The sequence below is a fragment of the Grampus griseus genome (genome assembly GCF_964374135.1).
Source record: "Grampus griseus genome assembly, chromosome: 9".
Taxonomy (NCBI): domain Eukaryota; kingdom Metazoa; phylum Chordata; class Mammalia; order Artiodactyla; family Delphinidae; genus Grampus; species Grampus griseus.
The window spans coordinates 12,499,266-12,517,356 of NC_139003.1; the positions used below are offsets into that span (position 1 = coordinate 12,499,266).

General features: G+C 39.7%; 1 protein-coding gene across 1 annotated transcript in view; it reads right to left on the reverse strand.

The window, feature by feature from the left end:
• AGK (acylglycerol kinase) overlaps positions 1-18,091 on the reverse strand; it is an 87,140-nt gene that overhangs the window by 14,604 nt on the left and 54,445 nt on the right. Inside the window, exons 9-11 of the mRNA XM_082661979.1 lie at positions 17,652-17,721; positions 5,061-5,140; positions 2,056-2,113 (exon numbers count right to left, since the gene is read on the reverse strand). Of these exons, the coding sequence (XP_082518105.1) occupies positions 2,056-2,113; positions 5,061-5,140; positions 17,652-17,721 (208 nt within the window). The remainder of the gene's footprint in view (positions 1-2,055; positions 2,114-5,060; positions 5,141-17,651; positions 17,722-18,091) is intronic.

Genomic DNA, 18,091 nt, shown 5'->3' on the forward strand with positions numbered 1-18,091 from the left:
ACATCTATTTCTTTAGCTCAGATCTCTCTGAATTCCAGACCGAAGTCACGACTGTATCGCCACCTGTCTGCACCACAGTATGTTAAACTCAGTGTGTGCCAAACTGAAAATTTCATCTTTCTTCACAAACTTCATTCTACTCTAATATTATCAGCATTAAGGGAAAAATCTAGTTACTAAACTCCAGTCCCTCAAACCAGAAATCTGGGACTACTACAAGCTCCTTCCAACTTTTGAGGGCTGTACCTCTTTAATCCACCCTCTGTGGTCAATATTCACTGTTACCACCTTATCTCCTTTCAACTGGATTACGTTAACAATCTTCTACCTGATGCCTTTGCCTTAAACTACCCGTGTCCAATCTCCTGCCCACACTGTTGCCAAACAATTTTTCTAGAGGGAAAATCTGCTCTTGCCACTCCCCTGCTTAAGACTCAATAACCCTCTAGTGCTTTAGTGATAAATGTCAGATCCCACATCAAAACCTGCCAAAAGTGGTCCTGACCTGACCCTCAAAGTCCCCTTCCCGCCATGCTACTGCATTGGCCATAATTAAAGACCGTGTTACACCACTGTGACTTCACACATCCTCACCGCTCCACTTGGAATGCCATTTATCTAGTCCTGTATGTATTTCAAAATCTGGCAAAAGTGTCACCTTCCCTGGGCTAACTTTACCAACCTTCAGTCAGGGGTAAAGGCCCCTCCTCTCTGCTTCCATCTTATTCTCTCCATATTTCTCTCTTAGCACTTGCCAAACTGCTGATTTACCTGGACCTCACCCCCAGCACTTGAATACCTGGACCTCACCCCCAGCACTTGAATACCTGGACCTCACCCCCAGCACTTGAATACCTGGACCTCACCCCCAGCACTTGAATACTTCTTGAGGGCAGGAAACCTGTCTTATTTGACTTTGCATTCCAAATATATAGCAGGGCTTGCCACACAACAGGTATGCAGTAATTGTTTGCTGAAGAAATGATGGAAACAGTTTACATGCTCCCAGATTCTACAACTTAAATATGTAGTTACTCTATTTCTTCCTGAATGCAATCCCTACTCCACCAATGTAATTATCCCCTCAATCAACAGCAGTCATGCATTTTACTCACACAATTTGCCTTAGGTATAGAAAGTCCTTGGTGCCCCTCAAGTTCATTTTAATAATCATGTAGATTGGTCACCCCTAGTACTTTAATGGTTTTGTTATCCATCTGGAATTTATTTAGAAGGTAAAGGGAGCTATGTTTTCCAAACATTTTGCAATGGACATATATTACTTTTGTAATTCGAAAAACACTCGATACTCTGAATGTTAACATTAAAACCAAACTTTTCACTACATTCAAACTTCATCTGCCAATTTTCAGATTGGTCGAATTGCAAATATACTACCTTGATTTGCGTAAAAGCGGAACACAGTATATAGTTCACAGATTAAGTGTGACTTTCCTATTAGCATTTTCATTAATATGCATTGTTGAGCTGTTCTCTATGCCAGTATTTTTCACTGTATAGTCTACAGCAGCATGGCCTGATAGAACTTTCTCTGATGATGGCAACTGTCTCTATACCTGTGCTGTCCAATACAGCAACCACTACCCACGTCTGGCTAGTTTGAAAAAGCACAGTTGGAAGCACGAAGCATAGTTTGAAACCTCCTATGTTATACACAAGCCTGTATGATTAGATACACAACTTCAGTTCATTTCCAGATGCTAATATAGACACACTTGCAAATAGTTAATGAGATACAGGTCATTGTGTTCAAGGTTTGTCTGGTAAGAGTGAGTAAATGAATAGACAAAGGGAAGTAAAATATAAAATGAAATGAAATCTGGGCTTGGTAATGGAGAGGGTAAGTTGGTAGATGAGAGGAATCACAACAGGAATGCTTTCTGCATTTGTATATAAGTAAATATGCCCCATTTCAGTGCTGGAGCACGCTATATACATCTGCAGCAAGAAATTTTTAAGGGTTCCAAATACACACATCACAGAGGAACAACAAAATACCAGAAGTCAAGCTTCTACACTGTAAACTGTATTTACCTTAAGAGTGCTGAAAAAGTGGGCTACTTTGGTCTTCAGAGGCCCAAGATACCAGTACCTGAGAAAGACCAAGATAAAAATGTAATTAGAATATTAAAAGAACTGTCAATGTGCTAGATACCATTCATGACGGATAATGCATTAGAATTACACCTTTACCATGAGTGTCTGCTCTGGAGGCTTGGAGACTGTGGTTTAGTATTTTAAAAAAGTATTGCAGTTAAGTTTTTAATCTGCATTTGAATACCATGTCAAACCGTACATAATTAGTTATACAGCAGCTAGATCCTTGCAATCTACAAGGGATATATAATCAGAGTCTCCTTGAATCTCTAAATTCACAGGTATCACCGTAATATATACTTTCCACCATGGAATACAGTTGAGTATACATTCCAAATGAGTGGAGAGGGATAAAGCCACAATGAGACGCAGTTGCGGGGTGCTGATGTATTACTCATGAGCTAAATGGCTGCATTCTGCACACCGTGTTCTCTCTCACACACAAACATACAATTAAAATCTGTAAATCAGCATAATTTCGCATTACTTATGTTATGCAGCTTGAAAATGGCAAATGTGAAATCTGGGAATGAAGAGGGTCTGCTTCATTTTGCTAAATACCTAAAAGCTACTGAAGAGAAAAAGATGCCTAGTTGGAATTAGGAACGTGGCATAAAGTAGATTTCTCTCTTAAAACTCATCTCTGTCACCTACCAACCCATCTTAACTGCTCCCCATTTGTTTTGGATCAATATGTATTTATTTAGCACTTACTATGTATACGGAGGAAACGAAGCAATATAAACAATATAAAATTCTTGCCTTTGAGGGCTCCTAATTTGAGAAAATAAGGCCCCCCAAAGTAATAGAAAACAACAAATAAATAAACATTTACATGACATGGTATAAACTGATCACGATTCATTGGTAAGGAGAGTCAAGAAGGCACAAGAAATCACTAAGGGCCTAAAATCACTGAAGCAGCCACACTTGCATAATGAATGACACAAGAACAAAGTAAGGGCCTGAGACCTAGAAACATGGGTTGGATTTAGTTACATAAAAGAGGGAAGGAGATCATTCTAGGCAGAAGGAGTAGTAAAAGTACGGGAAACACTGAGAGTAATAGCCAGGGCAAAAGCTTTATTTAAAGCAAAGATACACAACTCTGTAGTTAGGGGTGCTGACGGATTAAGTTGGGCCTTGAATGCCCAAATAAGGAGTTTAGCTATCCAACGAGCAACGCAGAACCACTCTATTACCCAGGTAAGTACCGCGATGCTATTCATGAGGGCTTGGACCAACTAATTTTTTTGTTTTTGTTCTTTTGTTTCAAAGGTTACTCAATGATTTGCTTCTTTTCCCAGTTAGCCAGACAGAAACACATCCCATCCAAGGCAGTTTATTTCTGCACTGCCTGCAGTTCCCTCCATCTGTATCAATAGCAAGTTCTGACACTGCGCTTGCAGTCTTCCCGAGGGAATTGGTTTCTTCCCGAGGGAATTGGTTTCTAGGAATTGGTTTCTCGCATCCCAATTGTTTCTCTCATGACACACAGAGCGACTCAGTGTGCGGTCCTAGTCCAGGTATAACAACAACCAGAATTTTAAAATTCACTGCTCAGAAATCAAACAGAATGTGGGCCCGCGTGTGATATTCCTAAAGGGCTGACCTATGCTTGTGCTCAATACATTTAGAAAGCAATTTGCTCTCATCAGATTTTCTCAGGGGAAACCAAGCAATTCCTCTTGATAAACTGCTGGCATTTGAGATTACAGATCAGACACAAAGGTAACTTGTGGAATCAAGATAACCACAGCATACCTGCAAATAAAAGCTGTGAAATATTAAAGAACACAGTGTGTGATATAACGTAGTGATATCTCTCTTTTGACAGTCCACTGTCAGGAACTTCATTAGCAGGAATAACCAGTGAAACAAAAGAGAGACATTTCTGTAGGCACCTCCCTGGCAGTCCAATGGTTAAAAGACTTCACCTTCCAATGCAGGGGGTGCGGGTTCGATCGCTGGTCGGGGAACTAAGATCCCACAGGCCACACGGCCAAAAAAGACAAAACATAAAACAGGAGCAATATTATAACAAAAATTCAATAAAGTTAAAAATGGTCCACATCAAAAAAACCCCCAAAACTTAGAAATTTCTGTAAAGAAAATGAGCAGGAATGCCTACAGTGTGAAAGAGGGGTTTCTTGATAAAAGCTGTGTGTGAGATCAATCCTAATTCATTTAAACCATACTAAAATTGTAAGCCCGTTTTCAAGAAGAGGTAAAGAAAAACTAAAACGCCCACCAGCGAGGAGGGAACCTCACGCCGCGTCTGCTCAGCCCCACCACAGGAAGCCCTGCCCAAGCAGCCTCGCCATGCAACAGAACAGGACACACCCTCTTTCCGAGCCAGGAGCCTATTCTACACGATGAATTCTCCAAAAATAAGCCCGCTCGCATGAAAAGCCAGCAGCGGCCCTCTAATCACCTCCTCCACAGGCCTGTTTCTTTCATCTCCCAACATAGCCAGGCATCTGCCTTTCTTCCTCCTCTGAAAGAGGTGGCCTGGGCTCTGTGGATCTGCTAGGCTTTCAGAAAGAACACCTCTCGTCGGGGGGTCTTCCAACCAGGGTTGTGAAAGCTCCACGAGGCTGTGGCCCCAGCGGTGCCTCTGACTTCGTACCCAGCTAAGGAGGCCGCAGGAGGAGAGGCCATCCAGTGCCCCTCCGGGCTAGCGTGGCCTCACCCACGCTCAAATACGACGTCTAGAAAGAAAGATGCACGCTGCTCCTCTTGATCTTCCGCCAAGCTAGCGTGGAGGAAACCGGAACTCTCCGCAGCCTCTCTGCACGTAAGAACTTAAACCTCTACCTCTGTTATTCACACATAATTCAACCGCACTAACTCCTAGATCACTACATATTGAAACCGCAAAGACAGGGACAGAACAAGAAGGTGTCTTAAAATCACCACACGTTAATACAGTGCCCCTTTACTTGCTAACTGAGACGCCAGCATCTCGGAAGGATCCCCATCGGAGGCCGGTCAGTGCAAACACTGGCTGTTCCTTTTCACCCTGGAAGTTAAACACATTTAATTTAAATTAATGACGACAGTAACTTGGAACTCTCTACAGGTAAGTAACCAGCAAACGTTCATGGCCTACGTTTCATCAAACCAAAATTCTAAAAGGAATGTTCCAAACTTAAGAAATTAATTCTGTGAGTGCTCAAAGCACTTAAATAAACTGTCCTGTAAAATGAAGCTAACTTTTATGTATTAGGCCTCATGAATCCGCGGGCAAGAAAACACAGTATCATACTTCAGACTGTAATAATCATTAGGCTGATTCTTGGACCAATTAGTCGGGCCAGCCAGAATTTCTTCTCTCTCTTATACTTGTCCAAGGCAAAGGTAATTTAAGCCTGCGTTCTCTCTGGAGGGCCAAGAGCTATCAAGGAAGATCAGCGTCCTGGTATGTACTCCAGAATGTCTCACTTGGATATCTGAAAATACAGCCAGATATCTGTCATAACAAATCGGGATGAAAAGTGACTTGGATTTAGCCCAGTGCTTTATGGCCAAATACTGCACATTATAATCAGCAAGCTTCTAATAAATCAGTGAGTTTATTTAGCAATATATAGAAAACACACAATTGAGCCACTGCCTTCAAGAGTTTACACTTCATGATGGGCTTTCCTATATGAAAATATATACAACAGGATTCTGAAAGGGACTTTCCCGGTAGCTCAGAATTGCAGCTAAAGCCCAAGGGTACCCACATTCTAAAGAGAGCTGCCAAATGCCAGACACAACTCCACAGAATTTGCTAAACAGGCACAGAACCAGCTCGGTTTCCACCATGCCATCATTAGAACCAGTGTAAGCAGAAGATTAGGAACTGGAGGAGAATCCTTGGCACTGTAAGTTGTTGGCCTAGAGAAAGCGTCTAAGTCTTCTTAGGAGAGGTAGTCCTTCCCCGCTCAGTCCCACTTTCACTCCTGTTCCCGCTACCCTGAAACAAGTGAGGGTTTTCTAGGCAAATCACACATGAATAGGGCCAGCCTACCAGTGAAAGACACTGGCCTCTCATTCCTTGGCTGTGTATCTGCTGAAGCAGATTTCCTTTTCTGCTCTCTCCACCTGCTTAAGCAAGAGAAAAAGGAGCTAGAGGGAAATGGCAGAGCAAAGAGGTGATGGTAAGGTAACCCACTACTGGCACAGCAAGGATGTATTAGTCTCCTGGGTGCCTAGTGCATACCGTGGAAGACAGAAGGGCTTGAGCCATCCTGACTATACTAAGCTAATCATTCATTCATTCTTTTTTTTTTCATGAATCATCATTAACGGATACATATTATATATTAGGAACTAGTGATAAAAAATGTCCTCAAAGAGCTCAAGGTATAATAGAGGCTAGAAAGACACAGACAATAACAACACAATGCAGTAGGTTCAAAGAACAGAGATGTGTATCAAGTATTATGAAAGTACAGAGCAGGTGCAACTGTATAGTGAGTGAGGGAGCCAAGGAGATGGATGGTCAGGGAAAACACAATGTAAGTTTTACGACAAACCATAGATTTTAAAGAATAAGGTAAAATCTGAACAGACTGCTTACTAGTAAGGAGACTGAGTCAGTAGGAACCTCTCAACAAACAAAAGTCCAGGACCAGACAGTTCTACTGGTAGATTTTACCAAACATTCAAAGGAGAATTAATACCAATCCTTTTCATACTCTTCCAAAAAACAGAAGAGGAAGGAATTCTTCCAAACTGATTTTTTGAGGCCAGCATTACCCTGATACCAAAACCAGACAAGGACAATACAAGAAAACAAAATTAAAGGCCAATATTCCTGATGAACATAGATGCAAAAACCCTCAACAAAATATTAGCAAACCAAACTCAACCATACATTAAAAGGATGAGACACCATAAATCAAGTAAGATTTATTCCACGGATGCAAGGATGGTTCAACATCTTCAAATCAGTCAGTATGATATGCTACATCAACAAAATGAAGGATGAAAATCATATGATCATTTCACTAGATGCAGAAAAAGTATGTGATAAACCTCAACACTGATTTATGATAAAAACTCTCAACAAAGTGGGTATAGAGGGAACATACCTCAACATAATAAAAGGCCATATATGACAAGACCATAGCTTACATCCTACTCAACAGTAAAAAGCCTTTCCTCTAAGATCTTGAACAAGAAAGATGCCCACCCTTACGACTTTTATTCAACATAGTATTGGAAGTGTTAGAGCAATTAGGTAAGAAAAAGAAAGGCATCCAAATTGGAAAGGAAGAAGTAAAACTATCATGACTTACAGATGACATGACAGAACTAATGAATTCAGTAAAGTTGCAGGATACAAAATCAATACACAATAATCTGTGGCATTTCTATACACTAATAACAAACTATCAGAAAGAGAAATAAAGAAAACAATCCCATTTACAATTGCATCAAAAAGAATAAAATATCTAGGAGTAAATTTAACCAAGGAGGTGAAATGGAAAACTACAAGACATTAATGAAAGAAATTGAAAATGAGATGATATTCTATGCTCCTGGATTGGAAAAATTAATGATGTTCAAATGTCCATACTACCAAAAGCAATCTACAGATTCACTGCAATCCCTACCAAAATTCCAAAGACATTTTTCGAAGACATAGAACATATAATCCTAAAATTTGTATGGACCCACAAAGAAACCCCAAACAGCCAAAGCAATCCTGAGAAAGAAGAACAAAGCTGGAGGTATCACACTCCCTGATTTCAAACTATATTACAAAGCTATAGTGATTAAAACTGCATGGTACTGTCATAAAAACAGACACATAAATCAACAGAACAAAGAGCTCAGAAATAAACCCACACATATATGGTAAATTAATTTATGACAAAGGAACCAAGAATACACAATGGGGAAAGGACAGTCTCTTCAATAAATGATGCTAGGAAAACTGGACAGTCACATGCAAAAGAATGAAACTGGACCACTATCTTACACCACATAAAAAGATTAATTCAAAATGGATTAAAGACTTCAGTATAAGATCTAAAACAATAAAGCTCCTAGAAGAAAACATATGGGGTAAACTTCCTGACATAAGTCTTGGCAATGATTTTTAAATCTGACACCAAAAGCGAAAGCAACTAAAGCAAAAATAAATAAGTGGGGCTACATCATACTAAAAACCTTCTGTTCAGCAAAGGAAACCATCAACAAAATAAAAAGGCAACCTACTGAATGGGAGAAAATGTTTGCAAATCATGTATCTGATAAGGGGTTAATATCCAAAATATATAAAGAACTCATAAACTCAATAGAAAACAAACAAACAAAAAGCAATCCACTTGAAAAATGGGCAAAGCATAGAAACAGACATACTGATGCCCAGCATCATTAATCATCAGAGAAAGGCAAATGAAAACCACAATGAGATAACACTTCACACCTATTAGAATGGCTATCATCAAAAAGACAAGAAAAAACAAGCGTTGTTGAGAATATGGAGAAAAGGGAAACTTTGGGCATGCTGGTGGGAATGTAAATTGGTGCAGCCACTATGGAAAACAGGATGGAAGTTCCTCAAAGAATTAAAAATAGAGCTACCATGTGATCCAGCAATTCCACTTCTAGGTATTTATCCAAAGAAAACACAAACGTTAACTCAAAAGATATATGCGACAGACACCGCAGAAATACAAAGCATCGTAAGAGACTACTACAAGAAACTCTATGCCAATATAAAATGGACAACCTGGAAGAAATGCACAAATTCTTAGAAAGGTATAAACTTCCAAGACTGAACCAGGAAGAAATAGAAAATATGAACAGACCAATCACAAGTAATGAAATTGAAACTGTGATTAAAAATCTTCCAACAAACAAAAGTCCAGGAGCAGATGGCTTCACAGGTGAATTCTGTCAAACATTTAGAGAAGAGCTAACACCCATCTTTCTCAAACTCTTCCAAAAAATTGCAGAGGAAGGAACACTCCCAAACTCATTCTATGAGGCCACCATCACCCTGATACCAAAACTAGACAAACATACTACAAAAAAAGAAACTGACAGACCAATATCACTGATGAATATAGATATAAAAGTCCTCAACAAACTACTACAAACAGAATCCAACAACACATTAAAAGGATCATACACCATGATCAAGTGGGATTTATCCCAGGGATGCAAGGATTCTTCAAGATACGCAAATCAAGCAATGTGATACACCATATTAACAAACTGAAGAATAAAAACCATATGATCATCTCAATAGATGGAGAAAAAGCTTTTGACAAAATTCAACACCCATTTATGATAAAAATTCTCCAGAAAGTGGGCATAGAGGGAACCTACCTCAACATAATAAAGGCCATATATAACAAACCCACAGCCGACATCATTCTCAATGGTGAAAAGCTGAAAGCATTCCCTCTAAGATCAGGAACAAGCCACTATTATTCATCATAGTTTTGGAAGTCCTAGCTATGGCAATCAGTGAAGAAAAAGAATAAAAGGAATACAAATTGGAAAAGAAGTAAAACTGTCACTGTTTGCAGATGACATGATACTATACATAGAGAATCCTAAAGATGTCACCAGAAAACTACTAGAGCTAATCAATGAATTTGGTAAAGTTGCAGGATACAAAATTAACGCACAGAAATCCCTTGCATTCCTATACACTAACAACAAAAGATCAGAAAGAGGAATTAAGGAAACACTCCCATTCACCATTGCAACCAAGAGAATAAAACACCTAGGAATAAACCTGCCTAAGGAGGTAAAAGACCTGTACTCAGAAAACTATAAGACACTGATGAAAGAAATCAAAGATGACACAAACAGATGGAGAGATATACCACGTTCTTGGATTGGAAGAATCAATATTGTGAAAATGACTATACTACCCAAAGCAATCTACAGATTCAATGCAATCCCTATCAAATTACCAGTGGCATTTTTTACAGAACTAGACCAAAAAATCTTAAAATTTGTATGGAGACACAAAAGACCCCAAATAGCCAAAGCAGTCTTGAGGGAAAAAAACGGAACTGGAGGAATCAGACTCCCTGACTTTAGACTATACTACAAAGCTACAGTAATCAAGACAATATGGTACTGGCACAAAAACAGAAATACAGATCAATGGAACAGGATAGTAAGGCCAGAGATAAACCCACACACCTACGGTCAACTAATCGATGACAAAGGAGGCAAGGATATACAATGGAGGAAAGACAGTCTCTTCAATAAGTGGTGCTGGGAAAACTGGACAGCTACATATAAAAGAATGAAATTAGAACACTCCTTAACACCATACACAAAAATAAACTCAAAATGGATTAGAGACTTAAATGTAAGACCGAACACTATAAACCTCGTAGAGGAAAACATAGGAAGAACACTCTTTGACATAAATCACAGCAAGATCTTTTTTGATCCACCTCCTAGAGTAATGGAAATAAAAACAAAAATAAACAAATGGGACCTAATGAAACTTAAAAGCTTTTGCACAGCAAAGGAAACTACAAACAAGACAAAAAGACAACCCTCAGAATGGGAGAAAATATTTGCAAAGAATCAACGGACAAAGGATTAATCTACAAAATATATAAACAGTTCATGCAGCTCAATTTAAAAAAACAAACAACCCAATCCAAAGATGGGCAGAAGATCTAAATAGACATTTCTCCAAAGAAGACATACAGATGGCCAAGAAGCACAAGAAAAGCTGCTCAGCATCACTAATTATTAGAGAAATGCAAATCAAAACTACAATGAGGGGCTTCCCAGGTGGCGCAGTGGTTGAGAGTCCGCCTGCCGATGCAGGGGACACAGGTTCGTGCCCCGGTCTGGGAAGATCACACATGCCGCAGAGCGGCTGGGCCCGTGAGTCATGGCCGCTAAGCCTGCGCGTAAAACTACAATGAGGTATCACTTCACACCAGTTAGAATGGGCATCATCAGAAAACCTACAAACAACAAATGCTGGAGAGGCTGTGGAGAAGAGGGAACCCTCTTGCACTGTTGGTGGGAATGTAAATGGATACAGCCACTATGGAGAACAGTATGCAGGTTCCTTAAAAAACTAAAAATAGAATTACCATATGACCCAGCAATCCCACTACTGGACATATACTCTGAGAAAACCATAATTCAAAAAGACACATACACCCCAATGTTCACTGCAGCACTATTTACAATATCCAACTCATGGAAGCAACCTAAATGTCCATCAACAGACGAATGGATAAAGATGTGGTACATATATACAATGGAATATTATTCAGCCCCAAAAAGGAATGAAATTGGGCCATTTGTAGAGACGTGGATGGACCTATAGACTGTCATACAGAGTGAAGTAAGTCAGAAAGAGAAAAACAAATATATTAACGCATATATGTGGAACCTAGAAAAATGGTACAGGTGAACCGGTTTGCAGGGCAGAAATAGAGACCCAGATGTAGAGAACAACCTATAGACACCAAGGGGGGAAAGTGGTGGTGGTGGGGTGGTGGTAGGATGAATTGGGAGGTTGATTTTGACATATATACACTAATATGTATAAAATGGATAACTAATAAGAACCTGCTGTATAAAAAATTTTTTAAATAAAAAGATACATGCACCCCCATGTTCACTGCAGCATTAACTACAATAGCCAAGATACGGAAACAACTTAAGTGTCCATCGACAGATGAATGGATAAAGAAACTGTGGCATGCACACACACAGAGACTCAGGAATATTATTTAGCCATAAAATAGAATGAAAACTTGCCATTTGGGACAACATGGATGGACCTTGAGGGCACTGTGCTAAGTGAAGTAAGTCAGAGGAAGACAAATACTGTATGATCTCTCTTACATGTGAAATCTAAAAAAACAAAAAATAACAACAAAGAAAACAAGCTTATAGATGATACAGAAAACAGATTGGTGGTTGACAGAGGCAGGGAATAGGGGGTGGGAGGAATTTTTTATTGCAATCTAACTATGTTTTTTGATCCAGCATTTATATGTATGTGTATGTGTATCTATATATGTATAATTCCTGGATTCACTCTTTTATTTATTCATTATCATTTTTTCAGATCTACCTAGGAGGTTCCCAAGAGTGAGCTAAGCACTATATAGTATTGAAAGAGAAGGAACAAGGCTGAATCATACAGTACTGGACTAGGGAAGATGCATGCTAATTAGAAAAAAAGAGAGAGAGAAATCAGGTCCCTTGAGGAAGGACACTATATTACAGTAATAAGTGCATACTACAGTGATTTCCCCAATCCCTCCCCAAAAAGGAAAACTAAATAAAGCACCTAGATTGGGGAGGGTGGGAAGAAAGTAGAGAGAAAGAAAAGAAACGAGGAGAAAGGGCGCTCTAGCCTAAGGGAGAGAATTAACACTATGTGAATAGTTTGCTGTATCAATGGGAACATTTCCCAAATGTTTCTTAAGATGTTAAGTGTTACAGCTGATGATGATGATGATATGATGATGATGATAGAAGATTCCATGTTGAAATAAGTTGGGAAATATCAAACTTATTTGGTTTGAAAGAAGTTATGTTTACTGCAATTCTTTTTAGAGTCTTTAATATGTTAATGTACATTATAAATGTCCAAAAGAAGAAATACAATATACAGCTTTCCTGAGTTGTTAACTGTTCAGCCCTCCTCTGGGAAGACGTCTTGCATAAGTAATATTCCTTAGGGAAATGCTGTTCTAAAGCATGTAGTGGAAGCAAGAAGTGCTGAGCTAAGTACTCAAGATTTCCTGACTGGTGCTCTAAAACCATTTTCCCTTTCTTCATGTAGGGGGAAGAATTTTGGGACTCTTCTGTTAAGATTAACCGAAAAGCCTTGCAACCTTAAGGTTCCACGGAATTGAGTTGCTATGTTCCAGCAAGGGGTAGGAAAGGAGTGTGAAGAATGTGAAGAGTCTAGAAAAGCAGATGGGCACGGAGCCCTCAGGATTCAGCAGAGGCCAGTAGTGGAGACACTGGTCCCAGTTGGAGGACACACAAGCACAGGAAAAATAAGCAAGGTCAGCTGAACAGAGTGGAAGCCAACAGACAAAGCACCACTGTGTCTTAGGCCAGTGAAGTTCTGGGCAATAGTCAGATTATGAGATAGAGAGATGAGAAAACAAGAACAGATACTGTACAGAAAGACAGGCATGCAGCCAGACCTTAGCAGCAAAGGAGATACGCTGCTCCAAGTCAGAGGCTCCCCTGGACAGAGCAAATCCCTGCGGGGAAATGACCTCATGCTCTGCAGAGGAAAACAACTGGGAGAGCTGGGTGCAACAGAATTTAAGGAACAGTGACAAGAAAACGATCCTGGTCAACTAGACAACTGCCCGACCTATGGATTTTAGGGATTCTAGATGAAGAAAAAGAATCAAGGCAGAAGGAGCTCAGGAGCAGCTCTAAGCATCGTCGTATGAGAATGATCAGAGCTGGGGCTTTAACAGAAGGAATCCAGGAATGAAAGACAGGGGAAAGGGGGAGAGTCTCACTCTCACCACCTCCCCTATCTTCCTCATTTGGTTCTGGGTTGGCAGGGTCTGAGTCGAACTGAGAGACCAAAAAGAAAGAACTAGGAAGAATTCCATAAATCTTTACAGTAGTTACTTTAAAGTCAACTTCCAGGCATTGTAGATGTCCACATGGGAAAACTGCCCTTTAAAAATCATGTGACAGGCCAAGAGTGATCCCACCTAGACAAAGCAGTGAAGGAAAAAGCAATGGACTGTAAGACAGAAAATCCTTATTCTTCTTCTGTCTACAGCACAACTAGTCATATGATCAGATAACCCTTTTTAAAAAATCTGTCCAATGAAGATACTAATACACATCTTGCCTCCCTCACTGAGTCAGAAGTCCTAAGGAGAAGCGAACTCACACTATACAATGAAAACATAAAGCACTATTATAGCTTACAAGGACTATTTCTTTTCTTTTTGGAGAATCTTCCATTATATGTTTAATTGTGTTTCAGTTTGTTTTTTGAAAGAAGAGGAACCTGGTATTAGGCTTCATCTGCAATGCTTTTCACCACATTCTGAAAGCAATTTCCAGAAATAAAGAAAAAAGAGAAGACAAATTCAGCCTAGCTGGGTGCCTCAGAAACTACAGTAGAGGCTACCGTACTATGTTTTCTAGGAATTGATTTTAAAAGTTTTCTGCTTCCTGGGGTGTGTTACCAATATACAGAGCCTGTGTTAAATTTGACACTGGTTTCATCAATTCACAGAATCACTATATTTGAAAGAAAAAGATAAAGGAGACAAGAGACATTTAAATGCAAGCACAGTCAAGAATGTTCAGTTAAATCCTAATTACTCCAGAATGTATTACTTCTCACACATAAATAAGAAGCAGTAAATCACTCCGTTATTAAGAGACCTACCCTGATTCACTCCTTTGACAGCAACGATAAAATAATGCTGATCTGTAGTCTCTTCTCCAGGTTAACATTCCTTTCAGCACATTTTGTGAAAACGATTAAGCTTTATTAGATGCTAAAGAATCAACTGCAACTTAAATCGCTTTTAGCCTGACCAACAAGGTCATGGTGGAGAGTCCAGATATCACTGCATAAAGCACAAAGGAAAATAAAAGGGAAATGGGTTGCAAGCTCACGGGTTCATCAACCGTAAACGTGCATATAGCAAATGCCATATAACTAGGAACGACATTTTAGGATTGAAGTTTGGAATCATGACACAGTACGGAGGCTTCTTCCACAGATACTAGGAAACCTGCATGCATGTAAAATGTGCATAGCCTGCGGAGGACAGCCTGAATGCAGCTGGGACATTCTGAGGCTAAACCTGAGAAAAGGATGCAGGATTCGATGCAGGATTCGCTGTTTATAGGATTATTTGGCTTTATGGCTCAGCCTTCTTACGAACCTGCCTTTTCCAGGGGGAAAAAGAAGAAATTTAGATGAAGAAGGAATAGATACTTAACTACCATCAAGCGAGAATATCTTTTCCCTAGGAATTAAACCCTTTTTAGAGAGAAGATTCTGATCAGGAATCAGGAATGGCTATTGGGTCTTCTTCCCTCCAAAATTTTAATATTGGTAAGATGTCAAACCAAAAAACCTTTTATACGTGCAATGAACACCATATTTACCTCTCACCCAGCTTCACCAGGCCAACATTTCCCCACGTTAGCTTTCTCTCTGTATGTATAGTTTGTAGTATTGTTAAATCATTTGCAAATAAATTGCAGGCTTCATGACCTTTCACTCCTAACTATTTCTGCATGTATCTCCCAAGAACAAGGACATACACGGACATAACCATAACACCACTGTCACTCTCAAGAAATCTCACACTGGCATATAACATCTAATATATCATCCATATTAAAATATCTCTGATATCTTTTACGGCTGACACTGTTTTTCATTTTTCCAGTCCAGGATCTCGTACTGGACTTCATTATGATATTTCTTTAGTTTCCCTTAATCTTTTTTTTTTTTTTTTTTTTGCGCCACGCGGGCCTCTCACTGTTGTGGCCTCTCCCGTTGCGGAGCACAGGCTCCGGACACGCAGGCTCAGCGGCCATGGCTCACGGGCCCAGCTGCTCCGCGGCATGTGGGATCTTCCCAGACCGGGGCACGAACCCATGTCCCCTGCATCGGCAGGCGGACTCTCAACCACTGCGCCACCAGGGAAGCCCAGTTTCCCTTAATCTTGAACAGACTATCTTCTTTTAGATTTCGTGACACTGACATTTTTTTTTTTTTTTTTTCCAGTACGTGGGCCTCTCACTGTTGTGGCCTCTCCCGTTGCGGAGCACAGGCTCCGGACACACAGGCTCAGCGGCCATGGCTCACGGGCCCAGCCGCTCCGCGGCATGTGGGATCTTCCCGGACCGGGGCACGAACCCGTGTCCTCTGCATCGGCAGGCGGACTCTCAACCACTGCGCCACCAGGGAAGCCCGACACTGACATTTTTGAAGAAGCCAAATCAATGGTTGTTTTTAGAATGTCCTACAATTTGGATTTGATTGCTTTCTCATTATTAGAGTCAGTTAGATTAAGACTAATGTTTGGGGCAGAAAACTACGTAGGTGATGTTGTACCCTTCTCAATACATCACATCCGGAGGCAGATAATGTCCATCTGTCCCATGATTGGTGATGCTGTTTGATCACCTGGTTAAGGTGGTGTAGGCTAGATCGCTCTACTATAAAGGTACTTTTTCCCTTTGCAATTATTAAGTAACTTGCGATCATTTGAGACTGTGTGGATATTTGTTTCTCAACGACCTTTTATCCAATGTGTGTAGCAGCCATTGATGATCCCTGTTTGAATTAGTGATTTCATGAGTGATTGCCCAATGGTAATTCTCTAACTCTGTCGTATCTTATACATTTACAATTTGGCAATTCTTCTGTAACATAACTATAGATTCATCATTCTTATTTAATGTATTATAATCCACTAGCATTATTCTTTTTGATGTTCAAAGCAGCCCAAAATTGGCCAATAGGGTACCATCAGGCTGCCTCCTATTTTGCGTTGTCTTCATCAGTTTTTGAGTAGTTCTTTGCCTTATTCTTGCCCTGCCTCTGAAGGACATCTTTTCACAGAATCCTGTGAAGTTTTATTAGGGAATGGTACTTAGAGACCAAAATCTGGATGCCAGATATGCTCGTTGTTGTTGGGTGTCATGCCTTTAGGCCCCTTCAGTGGGCAAAGCGAGCAAATGTCTTTCTAGAGTAATTCATGAGCTCATCTACAAATCAGTAAGAAAATGTTAGACAACCCAATAGAAAAATGGGAAGTTCTGCTCCTCTCTAGGATGTAGGAAGCAACAAAGAATATTGTTCCCACCCTAAAAATGAGAAAAAGCCTGATAATCTACAGAATCATAATTATTCTCAAGCCCATCAGAGAGCTGACAATGCAAGACAACCAAGTAACCTGAATTCCAAAGAGAAGGCCCTCCAAAAGACAGATGGGCCACGAGAAAGGCAGAGCCTTTGGCAGGGCATGAGATAGAGAGGTGGCCACCATGCAAACAGGTGAGATGAAATCGGGTGCTGTCCTAAGTGCGTTATATTTATTAGCTCTTTTAATACTCAAAACAACCATATAAAACAGAAAAATTACTTGTGGGCCAAAGGTAATCAGAGGAACTAAAAATCACGATACAACTATACTGAGAGGTGATACAGAGGACTTCTGATAAGAGGCCAAGAGATAAGATCTAAAACTGATAAACCAAAAAGTAGTATTATATACTTAAACTGAATTATACACCTAAAAATGGTTCTGATCGTAAATTTCATGTTTTGTGGGTATTTTTTTTTTGTACCACGATTTTTAAAAGTAGCATCACGAGCATACTAATTAGTGATAACTAGAACAAACAGGTAAAACTATCTTCTCTGGGGGGTTATACTTCACATAGGAAAGGGTAAGAAGAAGAACAGTTGTTTTCCTTACAATCTTATTTGAACTACTACATTTTTGTTAAAGTGTGTATTACTTTGTTAATTTTTTCAAACTCTGATGAAAAGATCTTACCTTGATCTGCAAGACATCAAGTGGAACTGTCTCTCCTTTCACAATGGCAAGTGTAGCATCTGTAATATGTCTAAAAGATAACAAGAAGGAAATGATCATGTTGTGAAAAATAAGCAACATTTCCCCCAACACACACAAACAAACACACACACACACACACACACACACACAACCACACTCCTACCCAGAGAACTAATAGCTGGGTCAAGAAAAAGACAAATTCTTTCAAAATATTCCAAGAAAGCAGAACAAAGGTGTATAAAATAATTACTGATACAAATCTAGTATCTGATAGGCTCTGATACAGACTCAAAGAGAAGGCTTTGGCAAAGAGAAGTTTATGCAAGGCACCAATCATTTATTTACCTCACATTTATTGAGTCTCTACATTGTGTCTGACTTTTATCACTGGAAAATATGATAAATAAATAATAATACAT